The sequence below is a fragment of the Polistes canadensis genome, unplaced genomic scaffold (genome assembly GCF_001313835.1).
Source record: "Polistes canadensis isolate GaletaPanama2010 unplaced genomic scaffold, ASM131383v1 scaffold_465, whole genome shotgun sequence".
Classification (NCBI taxonomy): domain Eukaryota; kingdom Metazoa; phylum Arthropoda; class Insecta; order Hymenoptera; family Vespidae; genus Polistes; species Polistes canadensis.
In genome coordinates this window covers 3,747-22,864 of record NW_014570012.1, presented here as the reverse complement: position 1 = coordinate 22,864, position 19,118 = coordinate 3,747, and the positions used below count along the sequence as shown (strand labels likewise).

At 34.4% G+C, this 19,118-nt stretch overlaps 1 protein-coding gene across 1 annotated transcript in view; it reads left to right on the top strand.

Annotated features, from left to right (window-relative positions):
- The window catches only part of LOC106792534 (Down syndrome cell adhesion molecule-like protein Dscam2), a gene marked incomplete at its 5' end in the record, with an annotated part of 55,631 nt that extends 38,577 nt beyond the window's left edge, over nt 1-17,054 (top strand). The window contains 26 exons of the mRNA XM_014758994.1: nt 6,566-6,712; nt 7,219-7,359; nt 7,591-7,781; nt 8,280-8,520; nt 8,689-8,994; nt 9,085-9,354; nt 9,499-9,644; nt 9,729-10,164; nt 10,249-10,542; nt 10,631-10,864; nt 10,939-11,094; nt 11,180-11,250; nt 11,327-11,570; nt 11,668-11,814; nt 11,898-12,059; nt 12,132-12,348; nt 12,410-12,678; nt 12,760-12,948; nt 13,055-13,240; nt 13,312-13,759; nt 13,822-14,045; nt 14,119-14,287; nt 14,467-14,630; nt 14,726-14,828; nt 15,799-15,996; nt 16,663-17,054. Coding sequence (XP_014614480.1) covers nt 6,566-6,712; nt 7,219-7,359; nt 7,591-7,781; nt 8,280-8,520; nt 8,689-8,994; nt 9,085-9,354; nt 9,499-9,644; nt 9,729-10,164; nt 10,249-10,542; nt 10,631-10,864; nt 10,939-11,094; nt 11,180-11,250; nt 11,327-11,570; nt 11,668-11,814; nt 11,898-12,059; nt 12,132-12,348; nt 12,410-12,678; nt 12,760-12,948; nt 13,055-13,240; nt 13,312-13,759; nt 13,822-14,045; nt 14,119-14,287; nt 14,467-14,630; nt 14,726-14,828; nt 15,799-15,996; nt 16,663-16,714 — 5,405 coding nt within the window. The remainder of the gene's footprint in view (nt 1-6,565; nt 6,713-7,218; nt 7,360-7,590; nt 7,782-8,279; nt 8,521-8,688; nt 8,995-9,084; nt 9,355-9,498; nt 9,645-9,728; nt 10,165-10,248; nt 10,543-10,630; nt 10,865-10,938; nt 11,095-11,179; nt 11,251-11,326; nt 11,571-11,667; nt 11,815-11,897; nt 12,060-12,131; nt 12,349-12,409; nt 12,679-12,759; nt 12,949-13,054; nt 13,241-13,311; nt 13,760-13,821; nt 14,046-14,118; nt 14,288-14,466; nt 14,631-14,725; nt 14,829-15,798; nt 15,997-16,662) is intronic.
- Nucleotides 17,055-19,118: the final 2,064 nt, after the last annotated feature.

Sequence of the window (19,118 nt, the reverse complement as noted above, 5' to 3'; positions counted from 1 at the left end):
AATGTAACATAATAATATACAGTGAATGAAATACTGTAAGAATAGTGGGTATAATTACTCCATACAATAAATCTATAAAAATATAATAAATAATATAATGGATTTCAAAAATAAATTCACCGTATAAAAAAATAAAAAAGAAACATTCATATAATCAATTGTATCTTTTAATCAAAATTTCCATTTTTCTAAAAAAAACAATAAAACTATCGTAGCAAATCGAACATTGTATCAATATAAAAATCTACAATTATGCATTACAAAAAATCATTGAAACAATAATATCATACTAGAACGTCACGATAAAGAAATACGAATTTTTCTAATCAATACTTAACTATTTTGATTTTGAATCCACGTCTTTTTATTCAAGTTCCCGTATCCTCTTTCTTTCTTTTTCTTTGAAATATCATAAGTATTGCTAGTAGTTACTTGGTAGCACCGGTGTTGCATCACACACGGAAGTGGCTTTATACTTTTAATCATAACCACCCCCGGAAATAGGTGCTCGACCCTGTTTCCGCTTTTTTAGCAAGCGAAGCACTCACCGTCAGCCGTCATCGCGAACTCTTTCACGGTCTCTAACAAATGCGAATACGAAGTGTTACGCTTTTTTTTTTTCTTTCTTTTTTTTCCTTTCTCCAGATATACATACATACATACATACATATATATGTACGCATACGTATGCAACTACTACCCTCTTCTTTCTGTTTCCCTTCTGTTACTATATTTCCCCCATCTTTGTCCACTTACCGTGTCACGTTTTCTCTTCATCTCTCGACAACTAACTCGACGTAGCTTCGATACAAAGATATTTCCAACCCTTTTTCATCCCTTTCTTTTACGGAAAAAAGTTTAAAAATATCTCTTCAATATAAAAGATCCGGTAATGTATATTTTTCTTTGATTGCACCGACAAATTTCAAACGCGTATTACGATTCTATATCGTATTAAACGTTAATTTTTTATTTAAAAAAAAATCTCATAAAAATATATATATATATATATTTATTAAATAAATAAAATATAAGAAATAAAACCTTATTCTCTAGTCGCGATACTAATACTTCTAACACGTGTTCGTCTATCCACCGGAGCTTTTTTAATATTAAAAATTGTACGCGAACAACAAACACGAGGGAATACGAAATACAGATAAGTTTTGACACTATCTTTTTCTCGAATATTACGAGTGATACCATGTATGCACGCGTATGTATCATAAGAAGAAAAAAAAAAGAAAAAAAAGTATGTGTGACACGACTGAGAAAAGAATTTTTTACATATAAGACTCGAATGGCTCAGAAAATATATACCTCGAATGAATGAAAGAAAAAAACGAAAAAAAAAGTAATGGATAAATTTGAAAAGTCGTAAAATGTTGTTCCATCGTAATACGTTGACCTCTCATAAATATTATTTATATTATCTAATATATACAGAAGAAGAAGAAGTAGAAGAAATAAAAATTGTAACTTTTAGAACGAACGTTTGAATCATAGAAAAAAAACTCGGACGAGAGATCTCAGGATCGATAAGTGAAACAATTTTCTATGAAAACGTAGAAAACGTTCGTATAAAATTGTCTTTATACGTGTGTACATGTACGTACGTATATATATATATCTATATGAACATTTTCAAAAACAAAGTGTACCACTTCAGTCTGGCTTGCCACAAATTATCCTACGTGTGGGAGCAGTAAATTCAATTTTGCTTTGTGAGAGTAACAGTTTAATGAGAAGGAAGATGGATGTGTTTTCCTGTCGAGAATTCTTTTTGCCAATGTATATACTCTCTCTCTCTCTCTCTCTCTCTCTTTCTATTTTTCACTCTCACTCTGTCATTCTCTTGACTATTTCTCTCTTTCTCTCAACAGAACATATTAACGTGTCAAGGATGAGATCATGATCGTAGAAAGATAACGCGGTAACTGCCAAGTAACTCCCATTTATCAATCCACGACGACCTCATGAAAGTTTCAATGGAATTTATCGAATACTCGTCTCACCCTCTCTCTCTTTTTCTCGTCATCGTCGTTTCTCATCTTCTTTTCTAATCTTCTCCATTTTTTTCTTTCCTCCCCTAGCTTGAATAGATTTTTTCCTTGTAATTGGATATATTGTATATCATCATTGTTTTATCTTACAATACAAATATTACAATTAACGATGAAAATTATACAAAATCAAAAATTATATATTAAATAATATAATATATATTTTGAAATAATATAACAAAATCCATATTTCCACAACGTATTACACAATTGATAATTAATCTGCTTATTATGCGCAATCGTTAAAATAAATGATTAACTGTTATTTAGATTTATACCTTTTGTATAGAAAATATATTAACATATATTACAGTCTATGCTTGCATATATACTTGCATAGCTAGGTATTTCATTCGACCAGCTAATTTCAACAATTAGTAGTACGAAACCGAACAACCAATTACGAGATACCACTAAAAAAGAACATATACCGATAAAGCTATGCACTCACGTGTATCATAACTATATAGATATACATAATAATAATAATATATACACATATAGATATTATGAGATCCTTACACGTGAAAGGTAGGTTTAATTGTGTAACAGGCTGGCTTAGAGATAAATTACTCGTGCTTATTAAAGCGTACTTTTAGTAGTCCGAGAATGAATCTACTTCGCTAACACAGAATTTCCATCGCCTTGACGCTGACACGCGTGCGTCCAAGCACAAATAAATACATACAAACACACACATATACACACACACAAAATTATATACAAACATTCACCAACGAACGAACGAACGAAACTGGCATACTACATACTACACATATATTCGTAACTTCGAATGAAAAGCGAGATAAAAGAAATAGAAGGAAGAACCTCTTTACTCTGCAACGATGCAGCATCCGGTTAACAATGAGATGTCAACATTGTCCGGTACCTTTTCAAATAAGAAAGAGAAAGAAAGACGTAGAAATAAAGTAAGTGAGTGTTATCTTATAAAACGAGAGAATACGAATCGTCAACTGGTATAACTATAAGAGGATAAATCCTAGTGCATTTGCTAATGCATGAGAAACACACACACACCTTCCATCCATTCTGTTTCTCTATTCGAATTCTCACCTTTTTGAATCTCTCCTTTGAAGTACCATCGAAGTGAACTAAAAGAAAATTAAAACAGTTCCACGAACAAAAAACTATTTATAAATAATATTATATACTATAATGTAAAAGATAATAACAAAGATAGGGAGGGGTGTTTATAAAAAAAAAAAAAAAAATATGCATATTACTTACGAATGTGTAAATGCATAAATACATATGCAAGAGTAAAAGAAGAAAGAATAGAGAAAAGAGTGAGTTTGAGAGAACGAGAATGAGGTAAAGTGGTGCTTTACAAGAGATATAGCTAACGCTGCGCCTATATACACGCATACACGCACCCGTGAAACACGCAAGCACGCATGCACGCACGTACGTATGCATGCACGCACACGTGATGCCATCCGATTTGGATCGTCCTGTACGCGTTCAGCCATTCATGTCCCATACATATTTATACCGCTTGGTTGCACGTAACAGGTATATATACAGATATACATATGTATTTCTATATAGTATATATATTATATATATATATATGGTAGAAGGGCTATCGCAGAGAGAATCACCTCGTATGTCGGGGCGTGATACGTTTGTTTCGTAACTAGGTGCTGCTGCATAGAGAGAGTGTATGTGTGAGAGTGAGAGAGAGAGAGAGAGAGATAGAATACACACGCATGTAGCATGCAAGACAGCTGCTTACCTACCTATGAGCATGCTCATAGGTCGACGTATGCTTGCTGTTATCATCCAGCATTCTCTCTCTTGGTCCAGAGAGATTCTAACTAGAGTATGATAGAAAGAAAAAGAGAGAGGAAGAGAGAGAGAGGAAACATAGTCTTCCAAGCTAAAGTTTTGTTGAGCCCTTATCAAAGTATCTCATTAGAATCCTTTTGACTCCTGTCTAAGACAATGTTATGGGGGAGGGAGAGGCTTTGCATAAAAGACGATATTTTATGAGAGTGATTCTTCTTGTTGTTAGTATTTTTTTTTTTTCTTTTCTTCTTCTTTTTGTTGCTTCTTTACGTAATAGTCTTCTCTCGAAAATGAGATCTTTAAAATGCAATAGAATTTACGTTCGATAAAAGTGTGTTGTATGTGTATTACACGATGATGATGCTGCTGTTACTGATACTGTTACTGATGCTGTTTAAAGGGAACGAAACTCTTGGGAATGTTAAAAAAGAGAATTTTTGTATGTGAACGATATTATAATACGTAAATTTGTTTGTATCGTATAAAGACAGCAACAATAATAATAATAATAATAATATATTTACAAATGTTGAGATTATTTATTTGAAAAATATTACTGTGTGCTTTTAATATATCTTCTAAATTAAAACTAAAAAACTTCTTTAAGTTTTCTAGTTCGTAGAAAGAAAAAGAAATTTGATCGCCCAGCGTGTCATCAGGGGGTGGTTCTCGTAAGATAGAAAGGAAGGGTGGGATAGGGGGAAGGGGAGGAAATGAAAAGGAAAAAGTTCGAAAGGGAAGTCGATAAAGTGTAGATTCTTGAACATTTTCAAATACTAACGTGTCCCTAGATACATCCATACATACATACGTACATACATATGTACGTGTATTCGGAAAAGGTAAAAGTAAAAAAAAAATAAGAAAAATAAAAAGAGAAAGATATCGAAAAATTCACGTAGTTGTACCTCTCTCTCGCAACCACCACCACTACTACCACCCTTATACTCGAGTCCAAGTTATTCTCAACCCCTTTTCTCTCCCTACACGTTCACCACTCTACTACACCGCAAAAAGATGGACCAAGTTACGAGAATACGGGCTATTTATCTCCGTATTTTTATTCCGACCGCGAAGACGATATAAAATTGCTTCTTTCCTACTACTACTACTACTACTACTACTAGCTTGTATTGAATCCGTTTACAGAGGGTAGTCGAAATAGAAGGGGTAGTTTCTGTTCTATTCTATCCAATGCAACTATCTAATCTTTCTGTTTCTTTTTCTATTTCTTCAGCAACGTTTTGCGTCATCTCTCTCTTTTTCTATCCTTCGAAATTCTTTTTCCTTTTTTTTTCTTTTTACAGAAGACATTCCTGTACTTTCATATAACACGAAGAAAAGCCCCTTTTTCGTACTCGTGCGGGGGGAAACCGATGTCGTTGACATTTTACGAATTCCAAGAGAATCCTGTAAGATCCTCGTAGATAGGAGTCCGTAAATACTGGAACGAAATTGTGTGTGTGTCTCTCTCTCTCTCTCTCTCTCTCTTCAGGATAAATGCTTTTAGAGATATTTTTCTCGAAGTATAATACACGATAGATATATACAAAAAAAAAAAAAAAACTGAAAAAATAAGAATAATATCTCTTAAAGTAATATTATATTCGAGATCGAAAATTTATTAGTTTAGAAAATAACGTTTTTAAAATAAAAACGCGATATTATTTTCTAATCGATTATCCCAATTTTTTTCTTAATGGATTCGAATCGAATATAAGAAAAAATAAATAAAAAAAGAAAAGACGGAGAGAAAGATATTATTATACGAAAGTCTAGGAATATTCTTTCTTTCTTCTTCCACCCTCCACCCCCATATCTTCCATATCAATTCGGTATGATGATCCTTCATCGGATTAGAATTGCCACTAGGGAAAGGGACCATGCAAGAACCTGCTGCTGGGTTCTACCAGGATGGACGATGTTTGCGAACAATTTGAAAGGACGACGACAAACGTTTGCTGGTTAGTCCTGAACGTGCTAGAACCTAGGAAACCTCTTTTTAGGAAATTCCCCCACGTATATTCCCTTCATATATATATGTCTGTGTGTGTGAATCAGAAAGGGTGAGAAAAAAATAGAGGAAAGGGACGACGACGACAACGACGACGACGACCTTCATATGGTTGTTGCGTGATGAGAAAAAATTCCTCGAGGTCATTCCTCTGACTGGTCAGAGACGACCAAAAGAGAGAGAGAGAGAGAGAAAGGGTTTGGTGAATCGAACATCCAACTACTCTACCCCCTTCTACCCCCGTTTTACTGCTGCTGCCCGATGGCTGAGCTAAATTGAAAATTTCACGCCTGACGGTACACGTTCGAGCCGTGATTTGACGGGATTTCATCGACAGATGCCCGGACAATTTTGCATAACCTTTTAGATCCTTGATAACGCAAGGGTAAACGAAATATATTCTCACCTATATATATATATATATATATATATATATATATATAGGCTTTTTCCCATAGAAAAATAATTAAAAAAAAAAACAAACATTATTAATTTCTTATATTCGTTCGATAAATTTGATGATATAGTTAAAAGTGTAATCAAAATTTTAGGTTGAATAATTTATCAACGATTTTTTATTTAATTCCGATGATAAGTTTGTTCCTTTGATATCTGAATAAATTTTGAATGTATATATACCTATTACTAAGTATTTCAATATATTTGTACGATGTTTCAGGTGGAAGATTCGTGGTAACGTCACAAGGTGATCTTCATATAAGGGCAGTCAGACCTGAGGACGGCAGAGTCACTTACTCTTGTCTGACCCTTCACGCTTTGACCGGTGAACGAAGGAGAAGCGAATCCGCCACTTTGACGGTCACCGGTTCGTATCTCGCTCGAAGCTAATTTACTTGAAATTTATGGCTACGTCGACTCGTTAAAATCGTTCACTAACCGTACATAAGTAGATACTAACGAAAAATTAAAAAAAAAAAAAAAAAAAAAAAAAAACATATATGCTATATACACGTATATTAATATATGTGTGCTACAAGCGAATATATATATCACGATACATGTCGCGAGATACTTCAAAATTTAATTCCGAACTTTGTTTTTGCTTTGCTTTACCAGAATTCTCATTAACGCGTGTTTCTCGTTTCTTTTTTTTTACTTTTTTCTTTTTTTCTTTTTCCTAATTTATTTCTTTTTATTTTTGTTCCGTTCATTCGTGAAAGAGGGAGAGAGAGAGGAAAAGATGATAAGCGTTGCTTTTAATTACATCGAAGATCCGATTACTCTTTTACTTTAATGTATATATATTTTCTTTTTCTTTCTTCTTGTTCTTCTGTTTCTTCTTTAATTAATGACGACACGATATCTTTTCAGAACCCACAGGATCCATGCCACCGAGATTAATGCAAAGATCGCAAATTGCTATTTCTGCGGAAAGCGGATCGGACGTGCATCTAACCTGTTCTGCCCAAGGAAGCCCACCACCCCAATTTACCTGGTATCGCGACGTTAATGGTTAGTTTCATTACGAAATTTATTTATCAAAATTAATCCTATGCTAATTAAATTAATACTTAGTCCTATCCTTTATGCATCGTCAATTTTAATTTTATTAAAATCAACACGATTTAAATGAACAAGATATAAATAGGGATTTTCCTAAATTCATTGATTCGATCTAAATTATCTTACATCTATCTTCGACAAATCTCATCTTTATTACGATTGTTATTATTATTATTACAGGACAACCTATACCAGTGGAATCGTTCGGTAGGATTCAACTTTGGGGTGACTTGATGCAAATTCGTCGCGTGGACGCTCAGGATGCCGGAAGGTACATTTGCCGAGCGAATAATCAACTAGGCGAACAACGAGCGGAAACACATTTGTCGGTCACGTCCAAGTTGAATGCTAGAATTCAGCCTCGTCTTCAGGTAAATTACTTTTTTATCCGAGCAAACATTTCTAAAGGATTATGTCATATACGTTTTATTATCTTTTTACAATTCTTTAACTTACTTTACAAAAGTAATCTTAAAAATTGTCAGATCATTTTCCTTCTGTTGAACATTTACTCAAGATATCATACCAAATCCTATACGATGATTTTATGACGTCGATTAAATTCGAAAAGAAAACGAACGCGCAAGATCAACTTTTTCCACTTTTTTTTTTCCCCCTATTTTCTCAACGAACTATTCTATAGATGATCGAGCCAATGAAATCCCTGAACTCACTCACTCTCTTTCTCTCTTTCTCTCTCTCTCTCTCTCTTTCTCCCTAATACGAACGTGAGAGGCATCGAAAACATTCACCATACAGTTAACTCGCGTAAATTCCAACAAGTACAAATTGAACTTTAGGAAGAAAAAAATTGAATCGTTCGTTTCTATCACACTACTCCTAGTCTCGTCTCGTGTCGTCTATTGCAGGTCGTCAATTCCGGTGAAACTGCGACGATGAACTGCACGGTCGAGGGTTATCCGGTTGAAAGCGTCGAGTGGCTGCACGATGGTGTACTGGTATTGACCGCCCAGGACACGAGAATCAGATTGTTGGCTCCCATGGTGCTCGTGATAGGATCCGTTGGCCGTAGAGATAAAGGGATGTATCAATGTTTGGTGAGGAGCGACAAGGAAAACGCGCAGGCAACCGCAGAATTGAAACTAGGAGGTATGTATGTATGTACGTTTGTATGTACGTTTGTATGTATGTACGTCTGTCTGTATATATGTATACATGTACGATCATCGAACAAATTGACCGAATTTTACGGCTCAACGTTCTCGTCTAAGCTCGACAAAGAAAACCATAATCTACGAAGATATTTTCGTTTTCCAGATACGCTTCCAGAATTACAATACACTTTTATCGAGCAAGCATTAAGGCCAGGACCACCTGTGTCTTTACGATGTTCGGCAACCGGTTCACCACCACCGTCCTTTACGTGGCTACTCGATGGTGAACCATTAAGCGAAATTGCAGCTGGGCATAGATATGCTATAGGCCAATATGTCGATCAATCTGGAGATGTTATCAGTCATCTAAACATATCGTCCACTGGAACGGAAGACGGTGGACTTTACGCTTGCGTAGCTTCCAACACATTGGCAAAAGTGGAACACGAAGCTAGACTAAATATCTACGGTAACTAAACTAACCATTCTCTTGATCATATTAAACAAAAAACAAAAATAACACGGTTATTGAACGATCGTATGAACTTGCTAAATTTAGGACCACCCTATATCCGATCGATCGGTCCTGTACGTGCTATCGCTGGTGTGGACACAACTATAACTTGTCCCTACTCTGGATATCCAATCACGACGGTCGAGTGGTCGCGTGGAAGTGTTGAACTGCCACTAGACATAAGACATCGGGTAGACAGCAGTGGCCATTTAACTATAGTTAACGTTGATCCACCCGATGCTGGAATTTATACATGCAAAGTACGAGCTAGATCAGGAGAAACTGCCAGTAGAGATATTCGATTGACTGTTAGCAGTAAGTATTATTATAATAAATAAATAATAATAAAATAATAATCTTGAACCGAATTGAAACGATATGTCTAATTAAAAAAGAAATTATTTCTAAAATAAGTCAATTAAAAATGAAAAATATGATAGAGTTCTCTATTTTTCTTAGGTCCACCGGTTATGAGTCCTTTCAACTTTCCCCCGAATTTACAAGAAGGTAGCCGAGCCCAAGTAACTTGTAGCGTTATATCCGGTGATCTACCTATTTACTTTTCTTGGTTGAAAGATGGGGAACCTTTACCTTCTTCTCTTCGCGTAATTAAATATTCTATATTTTATAAAATATCATTATTGTGTATTAAACTATATGATTTAACAAAATATTTCCTATTCGTTCAGATCGAAGAGAGAGGTGCCGAATTCTTTAGTTTATTAGTCTTCAAGGAACTTTCCTCACGCCATAGTGGCAAGTATACTTGCGTAGCAACAAACAACGCGGCCAAAGTGAATCACACAGCGGAATTATTAGTCAAAGTTCCACCACAGTGGATCTTCGAGCCACAGGATGTAGCAACTCTTCTTGGCAACCAGTTGAACGTTCATTGCGAAGCCAAGGGTTTCCCACCACCTCGTATCACATGGCTTCGCGCCAGAGGCAGAACTTCCAACGATTATCAACCCCTAGTTGATGGTCTCAATGGCAGACTAACCATATTATCTAATGGATCTTTATGGACAGCGTCTGCGGGACCACAAAACGAGGGTCACTATCTTTGTCGTGCTAACAACGGTATTGGATCCGGATTAAGCAAAGTGATTTATGTGTCTGTACACGGTGAGTTGATATTTACTTAAAGAAAAAAAAAAAAGAAAAAGAAAATTTCCAGATGCACATTTCTATTATCAAAAATGTTTACAGAACCGGCGAGATTCGAATTTCAAAGTAAAAACGTGACAATTCGTCGTGGTGAATCGGTTACATTAGATTGCACGGTAATCGGTGACAATCCTATAGAAGTTCAATGGATGCATAACAGCGATAGATTGGATACGAATAGTCACAGGCTTAGTATAAGTCAAATTAAAACTGATAATGGTTTGAAATCTCAACTTTCTATCGGTAGTAGCGATAGACAAGATTCTGGTGTTTATAGATGTACTGCTAGCAACTCGTATGGTAGAAGCGAACATCTTATCTATTTAGCTGTACAAGGTATAATATTTGTTCTTCAAATAAAAATTTATTATATTTCTAATGAGAAGAAAATGTGTGTGTAAATGTATTTATATCTATCGAACAGAAAGACCCGATCCTCCTGCTTCTCTTGAAGTTATAGAAATTGGATCACGATCTATAAGATTGTTATGGAAAAAGGCTTTCGATGGGAATAGTCCTATAAGAAATTACGTAATTCAATATCGATCTCTTAGTCATGGTATAAACGATGATTGGAATCCTGCGAAAACTCACAACGTCACATACTCGCCAGGAAATCCTAACGTTGCCAGTAATGCCATACATCCAACGCAAAATGGTATTTGCGTGTTGATCTTATTAAACATATATATTTATATACAATTAATTGTATCCATTTTTCTCGTTCGATAGGATTGTCACCGTTTGAAACAACAAGCGACGATCAAGAGGTAGCATTGGTTGGTGGTCTTCACCCTGCAGTTACATATACTTTTCGAATATTCGCAATAAATTCTATCGATGCTAGTGCTCCTACTGAGCCTGTAGTAGCTAAAACTCAAGAGGAAGGTATGGAAATCACGTTGAAAAATAATATACAAATAATAAGAATTAATTTTTTATAATTAATATTATATTTATCTTTGAAAAATAGCACCTACTGAATCTCCGCAAAATATTAAAGTACAATCGGCAGGACCTGGTGAGCTTGCAGTTAGCTGGCAAGTAAGTATTCAATCTTAAACCTTTACTATCAAAAAACGTTTGAGTAAAAGATTCTAATCTTGGTATATATTTCTAGCCACCTCCTAAGGAATCATGTAACGGAGACCTTTTGGGCTACATAGTAACTTGGTCGGAACATTCATCCTCGACATCGGGTGTAAATCAAAGCAAAAGCCTTACGGTGAATGGGTGGGCAACCACGAAAGTACAGCTCACTGGTCTGAGAAAATTTACCAAGTATGACGTATCTATCAGGGCTTTCAATAGCATAGCTAGTGGCCCGAGTAGCGCGCCTATAGTTGGAACCACTCAAGAAGGAGGTAAAGTATTCAAATGAAAATGTTAATAAAAAAAAAAATAGAAATACAAACGTATGGAAATATCTAACAAATTAAAATTGATCGATTATTATTGCAGTGCCAGAAACACCTCCTACGCAAGTAACATGCGTTGCATTGTCTTCTCAATCCGTAAAAGTATCTTGGAATGCACCACCACCTCATCAGCATGGTGGAATTATTCAAGGATATAAAGTTTATTACAGACCAGTGCCTACTGACAACAGTGAGTGATTCAAACAAAATGAGATCCTCGAAAAAAAACTCTAATCTCGTAAATTATTGAATTATATTATTTTATTTCTTCAGTGGATATCTCAACGGTGGGTGAAGTAAAACGAACATCAAGCGTGGAAACTTATCTACACACTTTGTACAAATATACAAACTATTCTATCAGAGTACTAGCATATACGGGAGCTGGCGATGGTGTATTGAGTCAACCAATTTATTGCATGACGGAAGAAGATGGTAAATTATATTAATGTATATTTTTTATATAGAAATATTTTAAGTGAAATTAACATATTTCTTGATCAACAGTCCCTGGACCTCCAGCAGGCATCAAAGCTTTAGCACTAACTGCAGAAAGTATCCTAGTATCGTGGTTACCACCTTTACAACCTAATGGAAATGTATCGAAATACACTGTCTACAGTAGAGAAGCTGGTTCCAGTAATCACAATACTCACACTATGCATGAACCTCCATCATCACCAACGGATACTCTGACCATGGAATTACGTGGCTTAGCCGAAAGGTGCAAATTACTAAACTTGAACAATCAAATAAATCATTTTATAACCTTTGATACATTTTAGGCAGCTATACGAATTCTGGGTATCTGCAACGACTGGTCTTGGAGAAGGAGAAGCAACTACTATAGTAACGCAAACTACGAATACCAGAGCACCTGCAAGAGTAGCTTCCTTCTCGCAACTTTTAAGAAGAGCTGTTAAATCATCGATCACGTTATCCTGTTTGATCGTTGGCAATCCTACACCACGTCCAATTTGGACTTATAGAAATGGTCAAGTATCAACTGGTAGACATTACGAATTTACATCGGATGGTCATCTCCATATATGCGGTTTGTTATTAAAATAATAATTTATAAACTGAGTAACAATAAATCGTAAATATCGACAAGTTAATTATTTCGAAATTTTAGCATTGGAACAATCCGTGGCTGGAAATTATACTTGCTCTGCTAAGAATCAATTTGGCGAAGATTCTGTAACTTACACATTGGTAGTGGTCATGCCACCGAGATCACCAACTTTGGAACTTCAATATACAACAACAAATAGCATAAGACTCCGATGGATTCATCCTGATAATGGTGGTGCTACTATTCAAGGTACCGTTTAAAAAAAAGAAACACATAAACTACAAAATAATCAAATGAGAGAGAGAGAGAGAGAGAGAGAATGAAATCAAATTAAAAGGATATTCGTTATCCATAGGATACGTGTTAAGTTATAAAAGAGATCAAGGTGGTTGGGAAGAAATTGCATTATCTCCTGAACAAACCGAATTCATATTAACCGGCTTAAAGTGTGGATCATCGTATTTGGCTCATTTAACTGCACATAATCGTGTTGGTACTGGAGATCCGAGTTCATTGATAAGTGCAACAACTAAAGGAACTGGTACGATACAATATCTCATGAAAAATATTACAAATTCGACCGATTTTTTCTTACACTAAACCTTATTTCAGCTCCTTTGCTACCTAAAGAACGAGACATCATTTCGGCAAATGGTACTTCTGTAAAACTGAATTTATTATCCTGGCCAAACGGAGGATGTCCTATTCAATATTACACCGTTGAATATCGTAAACGTATTAACTCAGAACCATGGATCCTAGTAGCTAGTAAAGCTACCGAAAATCTCGTAATAAGGGATTTAAAAACTGCCTCTTGGTATTGTTTACGTTTAACTGCACATAACGATGCCGGATCAACCCAAACTCAAATGGAATTTGCTACAACTACGTTAAGTGGAGTCAGTATTGGACCACCAAACGATTTGATCATGGAAGATGATGTGAAGAAGAGTATACCGAACCACAAAGTACTATACGTCGTTGTACCTTTAGTCTGTGCTATCATCCTCATCATATCAGCTATCATTCTAGGATACGTCATGCTCAAACGTAGCGGAAGGTAAATACCAATGAATCTATCGCAATAAGAACAATTGCATAATAAATACTATGATATTCTAGGACCAATTATTTGGGGGAGATTCTACCTGGTCAACAACAACAACAACAAACTGGACTTGGTTTGGTGCAACAACAACAACACCAACAACATCATCATCTATCGAGTTGTATGTCTACGGTGCAATTAAAATCTACGGCAGAACGAGACAACAGACGTAACCATCAAGTATACACGAGTTCACCTGTTAAACAAGAAAATCATAAATCGAATGATCATGGATCAGGTATAGGAATTTCGTTGATCGAATAATTTTCCAAATTAAAAAAATGATAATTCAATAATAATTTTATTCGCAGAAATGTATGAAATAAGCCCGTATGCAACGTTCAGCGTCCCAGGAAGAGAAAATCGTTCGGTTACGACAGCAACGTTAGATTATACTATGCAATTTAAAACGTTTGGTCATCTCGAGAACGAGGACATTAATAGGATCGATTATGAAAGATCTAGCGTAGATTTCGAAAGGTAATCAAACCCATACCTCCTCCTCCTCCTCCACACACCGCATTTTCTTCACCTGTTCCTTTTCTTCTTTTTCTTTAATTTAATTTTTTTTTCTTTTTCTATTTATCTCTCTTGTTTCTGGCTCTTTTATTTTTTTCTCTCTCTTTGGTTCCTCCTTCTGGTATTGCTTTCACGTACAGGTCCAAAACTCCTAGGTGGCACAAACAACGATACTTCCCGAGCATCGCCGAAGCAGAAAGCAAACTTCGTTCGAGTCGACAAGGTTCCGGCAGTGATACTTCCGGTAGCCCTTGCGGCGAATGTGCCGGACCTAGTTATAGAGTACCGGTCAAACCGTGTAGAGGTAATTTTTAATAATGATAGAATTTGTTTGGATAGACCATAAAAAATTGAAAGAAACATAATTAACGATATTATTATCGAATAATATTTCTACAGATGTATTTTCACGTGGGGTGGAATCGAGCACGGAATCTAACAACGAAGGTTCACCATCACTCGCGAGACGACGAAGCCGACAACCGAGCCGGTCCACTCGCAGGTAGCCAAGGTTTGTTTGTTTCCACTAGCACTCACTCCTGACTCTATGATCCTAATATCTCACGGTCTCATAAGTTTCATGTCGATGCGAAGGAGATGTGGAAAAATTTCATTCTTTTCTTTTCTTTTTTCTTTTATTTTTTGTTTTAATCATCAACCAATTCGATTTAATCACCAATGAAATGTTCCATTTAACAAGAAAAAAAATAAATAAATAAATAAGAAAACCAAATTCAATAGTTTTTCCATGTCTTCCTTACTAAAAAAACGAAACACGGTCCATCGGCCTTAACCCTCGACTCAACCTGCACGTTGTTCTTAATATATAAATCATTTTATCATTTTAAACAAAGTAAAAAGTTATACACGATTTAAAGATTTTATAAAACGTGCAGGCAGTCTCGAGGATAAAGAAAAAATCGTCATTCACGCATACGCATACGCAAATATTATATCCATTCATCATTTCATTACTAACACGTGCTAATGTGAAAAAATAAAAGAAAAATCAATTCTACAAAATAGAAAAAAAAAGAAAAAAAAGAAAAAAAAGATTAATAAGAATAAACTATACTATATTAAAAATAGCACAAATAAATAATAGATTCACGTCGTTGCACCCCGCCTTGGAGTCTTATTCTCGTACATATACATACAGTTGCAGATTTCTGATCATTCATTCATCGAGAGTTCTCTCTGTCTCAAAAAAAAAAAAAAAACAATATAAAATAACTAAATGAAAATTAAAAAATGCAACAAAAAAAAAGAAATAAAGAACAACACCACCGACTACCAATTATGTTTCTCTCTTTCTCTCTCTTTGCTTATAAAAAAAAAAAAAGGAAATAACTTCAAAAAGAATTATATAATTTATTATTATTTTTTTTTCTCTCGTTCAAAATTCATCGCGTGTTCAGAATCTTTCTCAACAATTTTTCCCCCCACCCCCTTTTTTTCTGATCTGTTATAAGTAGTTCGGTGGAGGACATGACGCTGTTGCCGCCAAGCGGGTTCAGCGACAGCCGTGAATTGAGCGACGTGGAGTGCGATCGTGACCGTGATCGTGATCATGAGCGTGACCGTGATTGGCAGGGCCTGTCAATCGGGGCCCGCCATGGCGGCAGCTTGGGTAGACTCCCAATTGAAGCCGTCGAAACTATGCTCGCTAGGTATCGACACGAACCTCCGTAGACCGTAGTAAGCTGGACACGATGTCAATTCTCTTTCTTTCTCTCTCTCTCTTACTCTCTTTCAATCTCTCTCTTTCTCTCTCTTTCTCTCTCTCTTTCTCTAATATTCGAGTTCGCCGCGTTGTTAATTAATAATTAAACCTTCCAAAAAGAAAAAAGCAACAACTAATGTTTCCCCTCCTACGATATCAATGATTCCTTCTGTTTTATTTTTTTCTTTGTATCGAAGATTTTCTTCGAGACCTTTCGATGATAGTTTTTTAGCACTCGATCTAATCGAATTCTAATAATAATAATATAAGATCAGGATAAAAATGACGATAGAAAAACATATGATGAAAGATTGTTATATTGTGTTTTATTAAATTATCAATAGTGCAAAATTCTATTATCAAATTACTGTTTGATTTGTTTAGCATCCGATATAATATATTGCAATATATCCTTACTATGAATCCCTAAATTTTATATTTGAAAATCCTTTTTTTAAAGAAACACCTATGATATATATATATATTATTTACACGTGGCTAATTGTGCACGAAATATTGTTCTGTTTTTTTTTTTGTTTTTTTTTGCGTTAATAATAATCAAATTTATACGCGAATTGGAAGAAAAGATTATCTTTTGATTTGTACAATGCAGGTACCAACAAAGGAAGGAACAAGAGAGACAGGAGTTCACCATACACGTATGATCCAGATTCGTAAGCTCGACCAAGAATCTTCGTGGGACGATGTGAATGATTAAATATAAAATTCATCGTATAAAACTTCCATCTTTCTTTAGGAAAACGAAAGAAAAGAAAAAAAAGAAAAAAAAAAAAAAAAGAGAGAGAGAGAGAGAGAAAGTAAGAAAAAAAGTAATATAATTCTTCGGCCGGGTGTCTCTCCGATTAACCCCTCGGATTATAGTGAAATAAAATATAATAGAATAATTTCGGTGTAAGAGTTATGGGAGACGAGACTTTTTAATTATCGTTCGCGTTCAATTAAGAGAGAGAAAGAGAGAGAGAGAGAGAGTGAAAGAAAGAAAGAAAGAAAAAAAGAAAAAAATAAGAAATGAAAGAAAGGTGTAAAGAAAAAGATGATTTTTTATATCATTACTGCCATCGCGTTGATAAGATTCGTTTTTTTTTTTTAAATCTACATTTAATAACGATGCACCACACTTTACTTTACGTAAAATTTCTATTCGTAACGCGTAAAGAAAAAAAAAACAAAAACTCGCGCGAATAATTTTAATTACGCGAATAATTCTACGTAAGAGGAAAGTATCATGGTTACTTCGAAAACGAATAGACTGTTTTTATGTTCGCAATTTACATTTGCTACTGACGATTTAAAAAGATACAAGAAAAAAAAAAAGAGAAAAAGAAAAAAAGAAAAAAAAAATATACATATATATATATATACAATTATTTAAAATAGTTATTATATTATCGTCTTATACTTTATCGTAATAAATTTTCAGTTTCTCGAATCTATTCGCAAAAGAATTCTTCCAAAAATACGAGTAAACATGTATGAGTGGAGTATGTATGAATGTATCGATGATCGATCGATCGAATGTGTCGTATCGATGTTAAAATATGGCAAAACCGCCATCCCTTTATTGTACAATTATAAATTATACAATTACGATAATAATAATAATAATAATATTAATAATATAATATAATAATAATATTAATATATATTAAAATAATATATCGATATATTCATATATCTAAATTCTGTATAGTTTAATCGCGTATGTTTGTTTTTAACTGCTACATAATGCAGAATGTAAAAGAAATACGATTGTTAATAACAATATTCGACGTGATCGAAATTCGAGAGAAAGCTAACTCGATAACGTTGGAAAATATAATTATGATGATAATGATAATAATATAATTATCGAGTTAAGATAAATACGAGAAGAAGAAGAGTGTAAATAAATAAATAAATAATTAAATAAGTAAAATCTTCGAACGCGATGAATGTGTATATGTAAAAGAGAGAGAGAGAGAGAGAGAGAGAGAGAGAAAAGAAGATGCACTTGTGAATTTCTCTTATCGCGACTCATACTTAAACTATTTTGTGAATTTTCGTTTTTTAAATGATACTATGCACTTCGCGACGAACGAATCTAATTGAAAAAGAAAATGTTACAATACATACTACTATACCAAGACTACTTTTCAAAGTAAATACGTACGAATAACATGCACTGTCCGTCTAATTTTTTGATCTAACTTAACTAAACAAAACTTAACTAAACAAAAACGAAACTTTAAAAAACACAAAAAAGAAACGAAAGAATAAAACGAAAAGAAACGAACGAACGAACGAACGAACGAACGAACGAAAAGATCACGACACCATGTCAAAGATAATTTATAAGGATATCTTATAAATAATACAGGTATCTTTGTATGTATTTATATGTACATACAAAACGAATAGAATCCTACATGAGTATTTCGATGAACTGCCAAACGTATATATTATATACCGTGTATTGAAAAAAGAGAAGAGAAAAAAATATTAAAAAAGAAATGAAAACCCATACAAAAAAACAAAAATACAGACTAAAACTGATAAAACGAATATGTGAAAGTTAATCGAAAGGGGGGAAAAAAGGAATGCCACATAAAATTGTTCTGTAGCAATGAACGTGAAAAAAACAAAAAAAAAAAAAAAGAAAACACGTCTTCGAATGCAATTGCACAATATTATGGCCAATGAATTAATGCATATTTAATATACACACACATATACATATTATAAATATTCGGTAATTCGGTTGTTTAATCGGTCCGACATAGGAAGACTGAGGCGAACTAATTACGCTTATATTAGTTCATTTTTGCCAAGGGATCCTTCTAATTTGCTCGCATAACGCAAGCAATTCGCGTTTCATACATTTTCAAATGGAGGCATGCTCTGTATTTATAATAAAATTCATTTCTAACGAGAAAAAAAGAGAGAGAGAGAGAGAGATAGATAGAGAGATTAAATAAACGACATGATATAAAATATATAATTAAACGAAAAAAAGAAACAAACGGAATGACAAAAAATGAAGAGAGAGAGAGAGAGAGAGAGACAAAAGAC